Source organism: Neophocaena asiaeorientalis, unplaced genomic scaffold (assembly GCF_003031525.2).
Source record: "Neophocaena asiaeorientalis asiaeorientalis breed wild unplaced genomic scaffold, Neophocaena_asiaeorientalis_V1.1 scaffold30, whole genome shotgun sequence".
Taxonomy (NCBI): domain Eukaryota; kingdom Metazoa; phylum Chordata; class Mammalia; order Artiodactyla; family Phocoenidae; genus Neophocaena; species Neophocaena asiaeorientalis.
Window position 1 is genome coordinate 7433702 of NW_020174923.1, and position 17753 is coordinate 7451454.

Below are 17753 nucleotides of genomic sequence, written 5' to 3' on the forward strand. Positions count from 1 at the left end.
CCTTGATATGATGTGGTCTTCCTACCCAGAAGTCCATAATCCCACTCTAATTATGATTAAAACTTTAGACAAATCCCAATAAGACACAGACTACACAGCACCTGACCAGAACCCCTTGAAACTGTCAAGGTCATCAAACAAAAGCAGGGAAAGTCTGAAAAATTGTCACAGCCAAGAGAAGCCCAAGGAGACATGATAACTAAATGTAATGTGTATTCTGGACGTGTTCCTGAGAGAGAAAAAGGATGTTAGGGGGAAACTAAGGCAATTTGAATAAATTATGGAATATAGCTAATTGGGGCAATGCTTCCTACCCCCAGGCCTGCAGACTTCCTGCTGATGAGAGGCCAAAGTGGAAGGAATAAAGTGGTGGAGAGGATTGATCCACCTAGAGGTGGGGATTAGCCTTTCTTGCTCTGCCGGGGGGCCCTCTTGAAGCCTGGTGTAGTCTCAGAAGCCTTTCCAGAATAATGCTTTTAAATGCACAAAATAAAATGCAGCAGATTCCATGGCAACCAATTACACTGAAATACAGGTTCAAAATATAACGAAATAAATTTGTGATAAAGTAATATATGTGTTTCTTTAACACAAGAACAAATAACAAGATCTGATGGAGGCCTAAGAATTACTGTATTTTTGAAATAGTGATGAATGTAAACATATTTCAGGTTCTCTGTCACCTCTGTAATGTGCAATGAAAAATCTGTAACCTCTTTTTTTAAATTTAATTTTATTTAGTTTTTATGCAGAAGGTTCTTATTAGTTATCTATTTTACACATATTAGTGTATACACGTCAATCCAATCTCCCAATTCATCCCCACCCCTGCCACTTCTCCCCTTGGTGTCCATACGTTTGTTCTCTACATCTGTGTCTCAATTTCTGCCCTGAAAACCGGTTCATCTGTACCATCTTCCTAGGTTCCATACACGTGGCGTTAATATACGATATTTTTCTCTTTCTGACTTACTTCACTCTGTATGACAGTCTCTAGATCCATCCACGTCTCAACAAATGACTCAATTTCGTTCCTTTTTATGGCTGAGTAATATTCCATTGTACAAGTGTTCTAGTTCCATAAAAAATGCCATTTGTAATTTGATAAGGATTGCGTTGAATCTGTAGATTGCTTTGGGTAGTATAGTCATTTTCACAATAGAAAAAAATCTGTAATTTCTATTGGTGACAAGTCACAGCTGTTGCTAATATCACTGCAGTGTGTTTTCTCCATTTGTAATAGAAATGCTAAGTATCTGTTAGAGGACAGTGAAAATAAAGAGGATTTCCCCCCTAAGACCCTGGGTTAAAAATGTCTAATTTAGGGAGAATTCCCTGGCAGTCCAGTGGTTAGGACTTGGCAGTTTCATCGCCATGGCCTGGGTTCAATCCCTGGTTGGGGAGCTAAGATCCTGCAGCACAGCCAAGAAAAAAAAAACAACAAAAAAGTCTAATTTAGAAAGATGCTATGCAGAGCCTCCTGGAAAGAGAAGAAAACTAAGATCTATTACGTATTAAGAGAGGTGGGATCCACTCCTGGGGGATTTGTGGGAAGTGGGGGGAGGGCAGGAAACCATGAAGGCCTGCATGGAGGAAGCAGCATTTGAGTTGGGCTTTCACAGACTGCTAGGGCTCAGACATGCAGAAACTAGGGTGGGAAAAGATCTTCTGGGCAGAGCAGCAGAGGGAACCAGGCTGGGTGTGCCTAGTTTGGCAGGAAGGCGGGTAATGAGTTCCATAAGTTGGTTTCCACAAGGAGCACTTGATCTGGACGGTCCCTTGTTTGCCAAGACCCAGCAACGGTTCAGAGGCTCAGGCATCAGCGCCCCCCTGCTCGGCAGCTTGGCAGCGACGATGCCTGGGCTTGCTGAGACCACAGACCCGCCTGGTTCTGGAGGGGAAAGAAGGGTGCCACTCAGGTCTGGGGGTGCTCAGGGATAAGCCCCAGCCAGCCCTCTGCTCCCCACCCCACAGCCTGTTCAGGAAGATGTGCTCCCTCAGGAAAGCTTGGAGATGTGATTTGCCAGGGTGGCTGCATTTTGACACTTCATTTCCATTACGGTAGCTTTAAGTTGCCCAATATATTCATTATTCTTGAAATGACTTGGCTCTTAAGGGGAAAGGGCAACTGACACTCTGCTCATGCCTGCTTCTCACTCTGCCCTTGCCAGGACTGTCACGAAGGAGGGGAAATAGAATTCCAATAGGTTACATATCTTGCCAGAGGTCACATAACTAGTCCTGCGGAGGAGGTGGAATTTAAACCCAGAAGGTGCAACCTGAAAGTAATCCTAAACCTCGTATCATAAATGACCTTGTCTGGCTGCAGTACTGCTTACCAAAAAAAACCAACAAAAAAGTCAAACAGAAACAAAAACAAACAAGCAAAAGCAGTTGAGCAAATGATAGTACTTAGCAAGCCACGCCTAGCTTTGCTTGCATCTCTGAAAAAAAATGGAAATGCGATCCAAGCCATGTCCCACAGTAGCACTTCTTTATGCTATTGACATGCTTTGAAACACTTGTTTATTTCAAAGTACTATATTTAGGAGTATCTAAAAACTAAACAATTTAATGAGGTTTATAACAAAAACTGGCAGTCCCATGTCCTACCTCCGCCAGATTCTTGCTCCCGTGGACAACCAGGTTCAACTCTTAACTGTCTCTTCCAGCACTTACCTCCCCGTCTCTAAAGCACGTGCTTATAAGCCTTGAATATGTGAATGTCTGTGCTCGTATTTCTGGAAATTTTGATTCTTTATCGCTTCTCCTTTGTGTTGAGCTCCCCGTTGCTTGGATCCCAGGTCTCCCTTTCCCTTCATTGATTTCTTTCAGTTTTGAAAAGTGGGTGCTCTGGGGGCTTCCTGGGAACGGATGCGGAAGTGTCTGCAAATGTCTTGGTTCAGGCTTTGCCCATGATTGACAGTTTGGCTGGGTGTGGAATTCTACTATTTATTTATTTATTTATGGCTGCATCGGGTCTTTCTTGTGGCACGCGGGATCTCTGGTTGTGGTGTGCGGGCTCCAGAGCATGTGGGCTCAGCAGTTGTGGTGCACGGGCTTAGTTGCCCCGTGGCACGTGGGATCTTAGTTCCCCGATGAGGGATTGAACCCGTGTCCCCTGCATTGGAAGGCAGATTCTCAACCACTGGACCACCAGGGAAGTCCCGTGTATGGAATTCTAAATGGAAATCTTTCCCCCTCAGAGTCTCAATGGCCTGGCTCCATTGTCTTCTAGCTTCCAGCCCCTTGTTACTTGAAGCCACATTTCCTACTGTCACCACGCTGCTCCCTTCCATCCCTTACTGCCTGGGCAACAGCAGCCTCTTATTCTCTTTACCACTCCCCTCTCTGGCCTCCAGTCCAACTCCCTCCAACTCCACTGGCCCAGAGGCCCCTGTCTTTTAAAATCTCTCCCGCCCTCCCCTGCTCTTTTTCTGTCCCTGTGCCCACCCTGCTGATTCTGCCTCACAGACACCCAGAAACCGTGAGGAGTGGGGCAGAGATGCTGGAAACACCCCTAGGCTCATCAAATGTGTCCTCTTTATAAAAGTCACACCCCAAAGCCCATGCTTCTTTCTCCCTCTACACCAAGGCATCTTTCCTGGAGAGGAGGCAGAGTCCTGTTAGAATCAGGAGGACCCAGCGAATTTAATCTGAAGTAGCTGTCCAGGAGATTTGTCAATGCTTGCCTCCAGACCTACTTGGGAAGCATTTCTCCATAGCACTCTATAAAAATAGGGACTTCCCTGATGGTCCAGTGGTTAGGACTCAGCGCTTGCATTGCGGGGGCCCAGGTTCGATCCCCAGTTGGGGAACTAAGATCCCACAAGCATCACAGGAAAAAAAAAAAAAAAAAAAAAAAAAAAAAGTGGCAGTAGTGTTATATGTAAACAAAGGTTAATGATCACAATATAGAACCTTCCCACAGGACAACATGGAAAGGACTAACAACCCAATAAAAAAGTAAATCCACAGAATAAATGACCCAAGGCACTTCCCACCATGGAAGCAGAAAGGGGGCTGTTCTTCCTTTCTCTGCCCCTTTCAGAACATGGGCTCGGCTGGCTGGACACTTGTGTCGGGTGCTGGGGCTCTGGGATCAAGAGGGACAGTTAGAATCTGTGCGCCGGCACAGCCAGTGATGATGGCTACCTGGCCAGCTCAGTCCTGCATCCTGCCCTGCCCGGCCTTGCAGCTCCTGCTGTTAACCCAGCTGTCACACTGTTGGGCTGCCCGGTGTCACAACCTCCTTCCCGTGTTTGGGGACCTCCCCACCTTAGGAATCTTACTGGAAGCTCCTTGCCCAGGCTGCACCAATCAGAGGCCTGGCCCTGCCCCTGAACAGAGAGCCACACGGCGGAGGAGTGAGGCCACAAGATGGAGTCTGCGACTGTGGCAGCGGCCGAGGCCAGGTTACCATGTGGGGAGGGAGGTACACTTTATATAAAAATATTTTGTAACTTTTGGAGTATGTGTTGTCCTTTAATAAAACTTTTATTGTCAGATACTTACACGTGAGTATATAAAACGTGTGTGTGCAGTGGGAAAAGTTATAAAGCAAACACCCTTGGAACCACCACCCAGATCAAGAAGTGGAACATTTCAAGTACAAAACTACTGCTCCCCTATGGCCCAGCACCCTCACTTCCAGAAACACAAGCAAAAACATGTACAAGGATCTTCGCGGAAACATGTTCCGAAGAGCAAAAACCAAAATAAAAGGAGTTGGCAGTGTGCTGGCACCTACACGAATGACTGTGCTTAATCCCCACACCCCCGCTGGGGATAAGGTGGGGAAGATGGCAGCTGAGGTTCTGCCACAACAACTTGCCTGGTGGGGTGGAGGGGGCAGGGGCACTAGCTGGCCTGACTCAAGGTTTCTTTATTTTGGTCCTTTGTATAAAAATAAAAAATCTTCAAGTGTTCATTGTTTCTCTGTTGAGCAATCCTCTTTAGGAAATGTAGCCTACGTACGTAACAATAAATATGGCCAAAGTTTCCTGTTCAAAAACAGTCATCACGGCCATATTTTTAGAGCCCTCAAATAAAACGTTTTGAATGTCCCGTAACGGGTAAACAAATTCTGATTAGAATTTGTTTTCGTCATTAGAATGACTGTCTATACTGTAGTCATTCAGAGAAAAGTTTGTAACAATGTGAAAAATGCTTGTTAAGTAAAACACGCAGAAAACACAATTGTTTACAGAATACGATCACAAGGATGTACAAAGTGAAAGAAAAAAAGACCAAACTATACAAAATGTTAAGGAAAATAACGAAAAGAAAAGAGATAAAGATGAGGAGGGAAAAGGTAAATATCAATTTCCCCAAGATTTCCTCTAGGAATTGTTTGTTCCTCTGGGGCTGTTGCATATATGATTTTGTCTGTCCCACCCTGTGGTGTGTCCCGCACCACACTCGCTCTCCTGAAGGACCAGGAGCCCTGGGCACTGCACTAGCCTCTGAGGTCCAGGCAGTGCCTAGAACTGGGCTCCCATTTTACTTCCTTTAGCCCCTGTCCCCTTCAGAGAGGCTGGAAAAGTAAACTCCGGTTTGGAGGCTCCACCCACCTCTCTCTCCAAGTGGCCCAGCCTGGTCCTGACTTGGTCTTCTGGCCACCAACTGGTCCCGTTAGAGCTGTGGCCTCAGGCCCCTAGGCCAGGGGCTGGGGCAGTTCTTGGGCCCACAGGCCTGGTGGCACCTGGTCCTGACCCCGAGCTCCATCCTGTGCCTTCCTCAGCTGAGCCCTGAGGCCTCTTCCTGGAGCCCTGGAGGGAGCTTGGCCTCGGGCCGATGGCACAGGGTCAGGGTCCTACCCTCGAGGAGCCAGAAAACGGGGTAGACGGGCCGGGAGAAAATGGCATGGAAGGTATACAAGTGTTGGGTCTCGGGCTCCAGGCTGTAGAAGGTGAGGCAGCCAGAGGTCAGGTCCAAATCCATGCCCAGGAGCCGCCCTGATACCCCCGGGAGGCGCTGGGCCTCCCCGTTGTGCCAGGCCTGGGTGCTGTCCTCCTGAATGCAGAGCCCCCAGGAGCTGGGCCCACGGCCGATGTTGTCCGTGTGGGGCCCCAGCTTGCGCCTCGTTAGTTCTGAGTAGGCAACGCCCAGTGTCACCGAGTGGTTGGACACACGTACCTCCCAGTAGTGCTGCCCGGCCTGGAAGCTCTGGGCACACTGCACTTGCCAGAGCTTGAAGCTGCCCGGCCCATCTGGGCCCCGGGGCTTGCGACAGTGCTTTACCCGCCGGTCCTGCTGAGACAGGTAGAAGTGACGGTTGGCGCTGATGGGGTCGAAGGTCAGGTTGCGATAATCTGTTGGGCAGAGATGGACGGAAGGTGAGTGGGCAAGGGTGCCTGTGCCTGGCCACCATTCTGTCCCCAGAGGGGAGAGACAGCAACTGAAGGTCCACGGGCGGATCGCCAGACATCTGCCGGGGCGACTGCAAGCTGAGCTAACGTGGACATCATCTCAGCATCCGACCCTCCATACAACCTGAGGTGGAACCTTCCATCAGCCTCGTTTCACAGATGAGAAAACGAAGGTTCAGAAAGGTCACGTAACTTCGTAGTAAGTGGAAGAACTGTGATCAATCCCAGATTTGTGTGCCCAGTATCTCCTTAAACACTACACTGGCTGCACGTGTAAGATGTGTGCATCCTGCAACAGGTGTGCAGAGGGGCGAGGCTAGCCCCAGAGAGGGGAGTGAAACAGACTTCCTGTACGTAACAGTCACAGCACGTGCCCTGCACACACACGTGCGCACAGTGCACACGCACAGACCCACGTGTACACACAACGCACTCACACGCACACGCTCACACAGGTGCACATACACATTCGATGGGCCTTCTTACTCTGCCAGAGTTTCCTCCTCAGTGGACAAACGAGGCTCGCGACTGGTGCCAGGGGACCTGGGGCCTCTAGGGGGCAAAGCAGTGTTTTAGGGGAGTGATCTGGAGGGGAGGTCATGGGGGGCTGGGCCCTGACTCCATTACCACCCCAGTGGGAAGAACAGCTGGGCCTAGAGGGGTGGAGAGAGATCTGGGGTCAGCCTTACCCATGGAGCCAAAGTCAGCAGCCTCGGCTGGTGCTCTGGGGTGGCCCCCCTCTTCCAGGAGGAGGGCACACAGCTGGCTCAGGGACTCCTTCAGGCCGCCCAGCTGCTGATCTTCGTCCCAGTGTGGGAGAGTCAGTGGCCCAAGAGGGCCTGGGGGCGCCAGGAGCTGTGATTCCTGAGCCCCGGGGACAGCTGCAGTAAGCCGGAGCACGAGGGGCAGGCACGCCGGTCCCCCACCCTGCCGCCCCAAGGCCTGGTACCTGGAGGAAGGTCCGGTCGTCCAATTGCTCCAGGAGGTTGTGAATCCTGTGGTCACAGCAAGACAAGGCCTCCAGGTGGCCCTGCAGTCGCTGTTTCTCGTCCCGGGCCTGTTCCAGCGCCTGTGTCTTGGCCACCTCGATGTCCCTCAGGGCCAAGTTCCGCTGCATCTCCAGGGCCTGCAGCAGGCGGTTGAACTTGCCAGAGATCACGGAGGTCAGGGTGCAGGCTGAGCTCTGGGTGGGCACAGGAGAAGTCGAGGGCAGCCAAGTCCCTGGGCTGCCCGCTGGCCTGAGGGGTGGGAATGTGGGGAGCCATGGTCCCTGGAATCTCTCCCCCTGTTCAGCCCTTCCTTTCCTGCTGCCAGGAGGCATTTTCAAGGCAGCTTACACCTACTGCCCGGTATCCCAGGGACGGGCCAGTGGCTGCTCGAAGGACACGGCATGAGGACGTGGGGGGCGTGGAGCAGACAGGCCTCATACCTGGATCTGGCTGCTTCGCTGCTGCAGCTCCTGTAGCTGGCTCTCAGCCTGGGTGGCCTGTTGCTGGGTGACCTCCAGTGTGGCTCTCAGCTGGGCCTGTGGTGCCCACCGGGGGACAAGTGACAAGAGGGGGCCAGGATCGGCTGTGAAGTTCCCCCCTCAGCCAGTCAAAACACCTGCAGATGCTGGGCATCCCCTCCTCATGCCACCCCAGGTGAGGCCAGCACGCAGAGCATCAGCCTTGGTGTGAGCCCCGGGAGAATTGGGTCAGAGTCCCAGGGAGGCCTGGACAAGGCCCCTTCCCCACCGGGAGCAGGGTGGTGCAGAGGCCTTGGGCTGAAGATGAGCAACCTGGGGTGGAGCAGCCCCCCACTACCCCCAGTCAATAAATGGGAGCTTACGCGGCCTTGAGGGGAAGGGGTGACGACCCAAAGCACCAAAGTTTTTTGACAGGTGGGCAGTGCACCGCAGGTATAAGTTGGGTTCTTCCAAATACCTGGCCAGTCCTCAGGCCCAGTTTTGGACATGAGGGGGAAGGGGGCATCCTTATTTGGTTGTGACCTGTCTGGTCTCCTCGAGGATCAAAATGCTATATTCTCGTAGTTCAGGACTGCACATCTGCTAGGATTTGGTTCCCTGTACCAGGTCAAGAACCTGTCTTGATTCTTCTTGTCCCAGCAACACTTTGATGGAAGGACTGATATTATCCCCGATTCACAGGTCAGAGAAGTTGACAACTTGGCCAAAGTAATCAGGTCTTCCTAAGGGCAACACTTGTGCCTCTGTTCTGGCCTCACCGCCTCCGGCACGGTAAAACATACTGAACATAGAGGGGGCAGGGCAGACTTTTCTGGTTCACCCTGACTCTCCCGCAAGGTCACACATCCAGCCCCTCACACCCCAGCGTCACTTCCCCTCTCCCTAGCCAAATTCTAGCTCCCGCAGTGCATCTGCCGCGGGCTGTACCACCTGTTCCTCCCTCTCTCCCTGTTGCCGCCCTCCACTGCAAACTTCGATGCTTAGTGCAAGGTCTTTGGCCCCACAAGCAGTAACACCCTGTCCTTACTCTGTGCCTTCAGCAGCCACAGGGATTATCCTCCACATTCTGGCTCTGGGCTCCTTGACCTCCTCATTCCATCTCAGCCACTCACCCCTGTAACTTCACCCTGGACCCGTCACCAGCTCTAACATCTCTATTCCAAGCATCTGTTTTCTGACCACCACCTCCTTTCAAACCGGAATAAAAACAGGGCCAAGCGAAGCTGCTGAAGCTGCCAGCCCCGCCCGGGCGCAGAGAGCAGGGCGGGGTCCCCCGAGGCTCACCTCGCGCTCTCGGCGCTCGGCGTCCAGCAGCGTCCGCTCGTGGAGGCGACACTCGCGCACGGTGCACACGCTGCACACGCAGAGGCCCTCGGTGCGGCAGAAAAGCTCGAGCGGCCTCCCGTGCCGGGGGCAGCACGCGCCGAGGCCGGGGTCGGACGCCGGCCGGACGCGCAGCTCCTCCAGCACGCCGCTCAGAGCCACGTTGCGGCGCAGCTCGGCGCTGTCGGGGAAGGGCTCCCGGCACTCGGGGCACACCTTCTCGCTGCGGCCCAACCAGTCCTGGATACAGGCCCTGCAGAAGTTGTGGCCGCAGAACAGCGTCACCGGGTCCTGGTAGAGCCCCAGGCAGATGGCACAGGTCAGCCTGTCCTCCAGCCACTGCGCGGCCATGTTGGCGGCGAGCGGCTCCAGACGCGCGGGCGGAAGGCCGGGGCCTCTTAAAGGGACCGCCGGCACCCGGGTGTGGGTGCGGCGGGCGGAGCCAGGACCCGCCTGGGGAAACGAACTTGACAGCCCTTCTTCCTCCCCGACCAGCCGCCACTCCCAGTGCGCTCGCTCCACCCTGCGCCGACGGCTGCGGGATTGGCTTCCCATTCCGGTGCTCGGCCCCTGTCAACTCCAAGCCACCCCTGCCTGCCTTTTACCACCCCAGACTGGGAGTTGGGGTCCAGCTCTCTCTGGGACCTCCATCTTGCTTCCCTAGATCCTCAGTCCAGCAGCTCCCGTGCAGGGAGTCTGGACACAAGAGGCTTGGGAAACCCGTCGGGCCTCCTGGCCTCCTCCTGGCTGAGGGCCACCACCAGAACCTCTTCTGAGCCCCTAATCTGAAATCTCATGCAAATACTACTAACAACAAGGGCTGTTGTTATCTGCCTCCCAGGGGTTTTGGCGATTAAATGGAACAGGACCGCACATGGGAGTGCCTGGCAGTGAGCATGGGGCACACAGCAGTGCTCATTAAATGCTCTCTCCTGGCCCGAGGGGCCCTGCTGCACTTTTTCCTTGAGCTGAATTTCAGGCACTTGCCGGATTAGGGTGTCTCCCTTCTCTAGGTTATGCCTAATTTCGGTTCTTTTAAAGCAAACAGTGAGGTGGAAATTTCTGGTTACCAAGAGACGGAGACCAAAAAACAGTGGTTCCTTCCTACCCCCTTTAATGGAAACTAAAGCAAGCTTAACCTGCACTTGGAATCCCCTCTTGGTGTCAGCCCTCTGCTGGGGAAGAGTTCCTTGTTTGCAGGTCCCAACTGTTCTGGAACCTCACTTTTTAGAGAGGTGGTTCCCCTGCAGCTGAGCACAGAAGGATCCTGACTGCTAACCCACCTGCCCTGGGGGCAGTGTGTGCTGGGCCAGAGTGAGTCGGAGGAAGGTTAACTCTTTCCAAAGGAGCTGGCCTAATTTTGAGGCGGGGCGTCTTCTCCCTTTGATGCAGCAAGCGTATTGTCTTCTGGGTGACAGTATGTGAAGTTTCTCTTGCTGGAAAAGGTGCATTGATCTCTTAACTGGCTACTAGGCAGTCTCTGCCTTTAGAGAGGAGAAATACCCTAACCATCCAGCAAGCACTCGGGAGCTTTCTGGGTCCTGAGCAGGGGGCGTGCCCAGAGATCTCTGAGACCTGCCTTTGCCCCACCTGACAAGGCTTCTTATTCAAAGCATCTGGAAGCCAGGAGCCTGTGAAGAGCCGGCAAGAGGCCAATGCCCAGGGCTGGCAAATTTCTTTCAAGAGGCCTGTGGGAGCAGCCAGGGCCCACTACCTGCTTTTCTTCTGCACCCGTCTTCCGCCAGTGGATCGCAGGGCCTCTGACACCCTCAGGAAGCAGAGGTGAGGAGTCACCTCCTGGAGTGGGAGGCAGCCTTCTTCCCACCCATAAAGCAAGAGTCCCACCAGGGGGCATTCTGGCTGCTCCCAGAACACAGACCCAGACCAGCTACAGCAAAAATCAATATATTCATACCCCCAACTCCCCAGCCTTCTTCACTCCCAAGCCCTGGGCCTGCTGGGAGGGCAGTAGAGGGGCTGCCTCAGGCAGGCCGGAGAACCCCAATACTTGCCCCCCTTGGCACTGTGTCTCTATTGCTCCTGCCTGCGGAGTCTGACAGGGTGGCCTGAGAGGCCCAGTCCACTCTCTGAGGGGGGTGGCACTCCAGCCACTCAGTAGATGCCATAGGTGGGTTCGTGACTGTCTCTGTACCGGTCCAGGTAGCGCAGGGGCTGCCGGTGGGGGAAGCGCTTCTGCTTAGGGTGATACGGGGGCGGCCGCATAAACTCAAACACAGGCTCTCGCATGTCTGCAAGAAGAGTGAAGGGGCGTGTGTGTGGACTGCTGCTGGCCTGAGCCCCTCTCGCGTCTGCCAGGTGGGACTGCCCAGGCTGGCACCACCCAGCCAGCCCACCCCAGAAGTGGCACGCCTGCCGGTGGCCCTCTCCTGACAGGCGCTCCTCCTGGCAAGTCAGGAGACGTCTGTGAGCTCAGGCCAGCCGCCCCCTCCTCCAGCCCACTCTGCCCTTACCCAGGAGCTGGTGGAAGATGTGGGTGACCGAGTCATCCCAGCGGCACTGGAAGAAGGCCAGGCCAGCTGGAGTCATGGCATCTTGGTGTTTCTTGTAGAAATCAAAAGTGTGGAAGGTCCGCTGGGCAAGCTGGTAGCTGGAGGAAGAGCGGAGCATTAGAGAGTGGGGAAGGGGGCACCAGAGCCCCACAGGCAATGCTGAGAAGCCCCTTAGGGTCTGCCTAGCACAGCTCAAGTTACGAGAGAGGAGAACTGAGAAAGACTGACCACTGCTGGGAAGCTGGCCTGAGGCTGGGGGTAGCTGTGTGTGGGAGAGGGGCACAGATTACCAGGGTGAGGGCCGGGTGTCCCCAGAGAAGTCGATTGGCTTGTCCTGCTTGAAGAGCAGAAAGGCAAAGCGGTGGAAGCCGGAGCCTCGGGCAGGGAAGGGGGGCAGGTAGGGACACGTCTCCTGTCCTTCAGCGACCCTGTTGCCCGGGATGTTGGTTCTGGTGGGAGAAAAAGCATCTGTTACTTACCGCTCGTGGGAGGTGGCAGCGGGAACATCCCCACCCGTGTGCTCCCTAGAGACTGATATACTTCCCCAGGAAGAGAGACCCTAAAATGATCTCTACTGTACAATCAAGTAGGATGTAGGGCTCTGTAAACCCCCGGATGGACTGCAAACTTGTGGAGGGAACAGTAGGGGCTCAGAGGCCAACAAGGGCCCCAGGAACTGTCAAGATGAGAGCTAGGTCAAGCAGCCCATTTACTGGCCCTGGGGAGCTGTGGGGATGCCACAGCCGTGCACGCGGGAGAGCCATGCGACCTTGGGCTGTTTCTCTCCCCGTTTCCCAAAGCCTCTAGGTTTGTCAGGGAGTGTTTGCCCAGCCTGGCACTGGGATGGCCGCTGTACCTGCCCCAAGTACAACTCCCCAGAGGGTCCTGTTACACAGGCTGGTAACTGCAGTTGAATAAAAATGCTTGACCTCCTCCCCTTGGCCTGGTGCTCAGAACCAAAGGCCACTGAGAAAACAAGAGGCAGCCCACAGGTACCAGAGGCCTCTCATGGACTCCTTTCCCATTTGATTCTCACAGAGCTCCTCAGGGTGGCTAAGGCATGTGGTGGCATCGTCCTAGTTTTACAGGTAAGGAAATGAGTTCAGGGAGACCAGAAGACCTGTGGGAGAGGCCAAGGCCCACTGCTGCCTGCTTTCCTTCTGCACCTGTCTTCAACTACTGGATCACAGGGCCCGACACCCTCAGGAAGCAGAGGTGACGAACCACCTCCAGGGATGGGAGATGGTGGTTAATCCATGGTGGAGCCAAGACTGAAATTCAGGTGCAGCTCTTTCCAGGGTGCCAGGGCCTCCTGGAATGCTTCTGACCCATTCCCCTACCCCAGGTACTCACACCAGCCAGTGCAAATACTCAGCATCCGGTTCCAGCAGGTGTCCATCTGCACATAAACACACCCCACTGACTGTGGGAACTGCCGCCCCTTCCCAGCTCCTCCCTTGGAAGGAGCTGGGGGCTGGAGCTTTCCATCTGGCCCCTCCCCCAGCTCCCCAGGGCCCTGGCTCACAGGAGGTGAAGGAGGCAGGAGTCCCAGTGAGCCCCAGACACCTACCCAAGTTGGTGAGCAGCAGTGTCCACATGGAGCCCTCGTCTGCCTTATAGGTCACCTCCGGGGCCTGGGCAGCCTGGTGGGGAAAGAACGATGGAGCTGTCACCCCCATCAGGGATGGACAAGCTGTTCTAAACAGACCTTCGTTCTGGAGGTCAGGAGCCTGAGAAACCTTGGAGAAAGAAGAGTCCATTCTGAACCAAATGCCCACGACAGCCCCTTGAGAGGCAGGTGGGCAAACAGAGGCTTATAGACTTATAGAACTCTACAGAGTTGACTGTCCCGAGATCTGAACCACAAGAAGGCCAAGGACCAGGGGCCAGGAGGGCACTCTGAAGACAGAGGGTCCGTCACAGCACTACGCCAAGATGGAGCTTCTTTTCCTTTCGTTTTACATTCTCTTCTTTGTAATTACTGTATCATGGTGTTGTTTATCAGGAAATCAAAAAGCGGAGACAGAGAACAAGAAGACCTCAGATCAGCCTACACAGATGCCATGCTTGTGTCCTTAACCACCATAAAAACCGCCTCTATAAATGCTTTCAAAAAGGAGTTGTTGTCTGTGGCCCCATGGTGGGATATGTCTGTGTACACAGGGCGGGGAGGGGCACAGGCCAGCAGTTACCTCAGTTGGAGTGACCTCATTGCCGTAGTACACAGGCACCAAGTCGTCCTCGCCTACAGCGTAGGCCACATGCAGGGGGACTCGGGGCACGAAGGTGGCCCCGTGGAACAGGTCTCGATAGAGGCCGTAGTGTTCAGCCAGACGCTGCTTGTGGTAGGGGCCACAGGTCCTCTCCCACTCAGCCCTCACTGCCTCCAGTGGGATGCGTGCTGGGAAGGAATGATGCCAGCTGGGATGCAGGGTCAGGGCAGGGACACACCCAGGACCCTCTCCCCTGGGAAGGCTTACCTGTGCGGAGGCGAGCGGCCCGTTCCTCCTCCACATTGGCCCGCAGCGCCTGGAGGACCCGCTTCCGCTCCAACAGCTGTTGGGTCCGGCAGACCTTAGGTGCAGGCAACCCAATGTCAATCTTGTCTTTGGGATCTGGGGAGGGAAGGTGTGTTAGAGAAAGTGGGATCAGGTCTTGGTTAAGCTGCCTGTCCATACCTTTCCTTTCACTGGGCGAGCTCTGCTGCTAAAGCTTACCCTTTAATTCACGAAACTAAAATATACTGTGTAGTCAGCTTCACAGACATGAACAGGGTCCAGTTGCTAAGCAAATTGGATACAACTTGAGACTGGTCCCTAAACCAGGTTACATCACCTGGCTCAGTCATGGGAAATCGAGGCGGATGGCCATCCCAATTATAGTTGGGATCACCTTCAAGCCTGTTCACAGCTGGCCATGGACTCGCACCTGTGTACCTGGCAGAATTCAGAGCTGAAGCTAGAAGGAAAGAAGCACTTCTCACACTTAATGCATAAAACCACACAAGTCACCTGGGAAACTTGTTTAAATTCAGATTCTGAATCAGCAAGTTAGCGTGGGGCCTGAGACTCTGCATTCCTAACAAGCTCCTAGGTAATGCCCATGCTGCTGTCCCCAGAACACACTCTGAGGAGCAAGACCCTAGAAAACTTTCAATCCAACACCCTCTCCCATTTACGTTAGACTATGACCATAAGAAACAGACACTGAGCCCACATCAAGAGTGACATTAGTCTAAGAATTCCGATTAACTGTAACCTTTAATCCTCACAACGATCTTGTGACACAGACACAATCTTTTTATTTTATAGTTGAGGAAACTGAACCTCAGGGAAGTCACTCCCAAGAGATTGACTTGGGTTTAAGTAAGATTCCACATGTGAGCCCTTAACCATCATTAAAATGCCTTCATAAACGCTTTCCAAAGAACAAACTGCTTAAATGTAGTCAGTCTCTCAGGAGCAGGGTCCCTGAGTCACCTTGCCAGGGCTTTCAATTTAATTCAGCAAAGTATTGCATACCTACGTGCCAAGCACTGTGCGGGTGCAAGGATCCAATGGAGGTCAAGACAGGCAAGATCCCCACCCTTAGGGAGCTCATAAACTGGGAGGGAGGCAGCGAAAAGAGTCAGGATACGGTGTGGCCAAGGCTACATGAACAGTATTGTAGGAGCAGAGAGGGGCGTTCTAACCCGGAACTGGGCCGTGGGGAGCTGGTCAGGAAAGGGCTTTAGGTGTAGAAATATCCAAGGTGGAACTCTAATAACGAGAGAAGGGAATGTTCCAAAGCAGGGGGACCGAAAGGTGTGAAAAATCCTGGTGGGACTAAATCGCCACCGGTGCGCACGGAAACGCTGGCAGGCCCCCTCCCCCAAGCTCGGGGAAGACGCCGGCGGGGCCCCCCCGAGTCCCAAGGCAGCGGGGTCACCGCCCAGCTCCGGTCGCCCCGCACCTGACCCCTCTCCGAAATGCTCCCGGTAGGTCCGCCACCAGTGCGGGTCCCGCGCCTCCTGCTCCGCCCGGCGCCGGTAGCGGTCGAAGCTGCGGTACTTCTTCAGCCGCTCCAGGTTGCTCACGTCGATGACCTCGTTGGGCATCGGCCCCAGAGGAGCGGTCCGGCGGCTCAGGGCGGCTGCGGGCAGAGAGCGGGAGGTCAGGCCGGCCCCGGCCCGGCCCACGGAGGTCGGGGGCGGGAGCTGGCTAGACCTCCAGGGTTCGGCTATACGGAGACCTCCAAGAGCCCTCACCTGAGGTGCTGAAGCCCCGCCACCTCCGACTCCCATACAGCGCGACTCGCCACCAGGTCGCCGCCATCTTCCCCCAGGCCGCCGTCGCCGCCGCGGCTCCTAAGACCCGAAAGAGGCGGCCGCAGCAGCGCCTGAGCGCACGGCGGAAACCCCGCCCTCAGGCCCCGCCCCAGCATCATAGGAGCCACGCCCCCTCCTTGGCCCAGGAGTCTTACTTCCTGGGATCCCCGAGCTCCTCCCTCCGGGAGGTGGCTGAGGACCTCGGGCGCCCCGGCTCCGGAAGTGACCGGTGAACGGCGAGGCGGAGCTGCGAGCGGTCCGGACCCCTTCCCGCGTCCAGCCACCAGGGGGCAGCACAGACTGGGGACGGTCGGCCGGGCCCGCAGCCACCTCGGCTCAACGAGGTAGGCGCTTTGCGGGGCTCTGGGTGCTGCTCTCTCTCAAGGGTCACCCAGTCCCTGAAGGCGGCATGCTGAGCACACCCGGCAGCACGGGCAGGGGAAGGGGTTGCGAGCAGGGATTCAGGAGTCCTCCTACTTGGGTTCAGATTCCATATTGTGACCTTACTGTCGCCCTTGCGGTTTCCTCATTTGGAAAAAAAAAAAACACGTAGTAATAGTGCTTACCTCATAGGATTGTTAGAAGGATTAAATGTGAATTAACATATATAAAGCGCTTAACTGTGGGATATGTGTTAGCTTTTGATCACCTCCAAGTGTTTGCCTTTGCCTAAACCTTTTCAGGGCTGTGTTGTTCTTGGGATTCAGTTCTAACAAGATGAAACTTGGTACCCCTGGTGATCTGGACCCGCTTCTGCTCTGGTCCCTCTGTCCTGGAATTCAAGCTTCCGTGACACCAACCTTTTGTAACCCAGCAAAGGGCTCTTGTGCCTGTGATGCAGAAAGCCAGACTCTTGACACTGGATCTGCAGAGTAGATTTATTGCAGGGCACCAAGCGAGGGAGTGGGAGACAAACCTCAGATCCACCCCAACTTGGTCTTTGAGTTTTGTTTTGTGGGGGTTTTTTTAGGGGAGGAAAAAGGAAACTGGGGTTAATCATCATTTTTTGACATTTTTTTTTAATATGGACCACTTTTAAAGTCTTTATTGGAATCTGTTACAATATTGCTTCTGTTTTATGTTTTGGTTTTTGACTGCAAGGCATTTGGGATCTTAGCTCCCTGACCAGGGATGGAACCTGCACCTCCTGCATTGGAAGGCGAAGTCTTAACCACTGGACCACCAGGGAAGTCCGTACATTTCTTAATCAAAGTTTTGGGAATCAGGATGTTTCTGGTTTACGACTCTCTGGCCAGGTAGTCCATGGCTTGGGGGTCTGTGAGCTCATCTTGCCCTGGAGAAACGGCCTGAGCTTGCACATGAATGGAGATATCTATAATAATAGCAATTTTAGTACATTAACGATGTTATCAACAGCAGCAGTTTTAGTCATCTGACTCTGGTTGATTACTGTTCAGTTAGCACAGGATTGAGATCAGAGGGGATAAGAAAGGGAATAAAGTTTTGGATAGAGAGATTAATCATAAACTCGGTAAGGGAACATGGTTTTACAGGGACTCGGTTTCACATTTTTCACTTACTTAGCACTTTTCTCCCCCTGGCACCGGACCTTTGCACATGCTGTTACTTCTGCCTTGCACTCCTTACCTTTCCCCCTGTTGCTTGGCTACCTCCTAGACCCCGTGAAGTGGTCCCTCCAGGAAGCCTTCCCTGATGTCTCAACCAGGGCTGCTGACCCATTCAGTTGCTCTGGTACTAGCAGAAGCTTGACCCTCACATTCACACTGAAATGGAATTAGTGGGGGGGGGGGGCC

At 53.9% G+C, this 17753-nt stretch overlaps 2 protein-coding genes across 5 annotated transcripts; both read right to left on the reverse strand.

Moving 5' to 3' along the window:
• Window positions 1-4472: 4472 nt before the first annotated feature.
• On the reverse strand, window positions 4473-10942 carry TRIM65 (tripartite motif containing 65). 4 transcript variants are annotated; one of them, XM_024760873.1, is made up of 7 exons: window positions 9124-10942; window positions 7801-7896; window positions 7321-7554; window positions 7061-7235; window positions 6837-6923; window positions 6139-6314; window positions 4473-5902 (listed from the first exon to the last, which is right to left on the reverse strand). In XM_024760873.1, exons 1-7 carry the CDS (start codon window positions 9715-9717, stop codon window positions 5816-5818), a joined length of 1449 nt encoding a protein of 482 aa, XP_024616641.1. In that variant the 5' UTR covers window positions 9718-10942; the 3' UTR covers window positions 4473-5815. The 4 variants fall into 4 exon arrangements, with proteins under 4 accessions (XP_024616641.1, XP_024616639.1, XP_024616638.1 ...); XM_024760871.1 differs by having other exon boundaries at window positions 4473-6314; window positions 6858-6923; XM_024760870.1 differs by having other exon boundaries at window positions 4473-6314.
• A 109-nt stretch (window positions 10943-11051) lies between these two features.
• MRPL38 (mitochondrial ribosomal protein L38) lies at window positions 11052-16044 on the reverse strand. The gene is made up of 9 exons (XM_024760874.1): window positions 15919-16044; window positions 15624-15803; window positions 14153-14287; window positions 13865-14073; window positions 13243-13315; window positions 13026-13071; window positions 11963-12121; window positions 11634-11770; window positions 11052-11411 (listed from the first exon to the last, which is right to left on the reverse strand). Exons 1-9 carry the CDS (start codon window positions 15983-15985, stop codon window positions 11275-11277), a joined length of 1143 nt encoding a protein of 380 aa, XP_024616642.1. The 5' UTR covers window positions 15986-16044; the 3' UTR covers window positions 11052-11274.
• Window positions 16045-17753: the final 1709 nt, after the last annotated feature.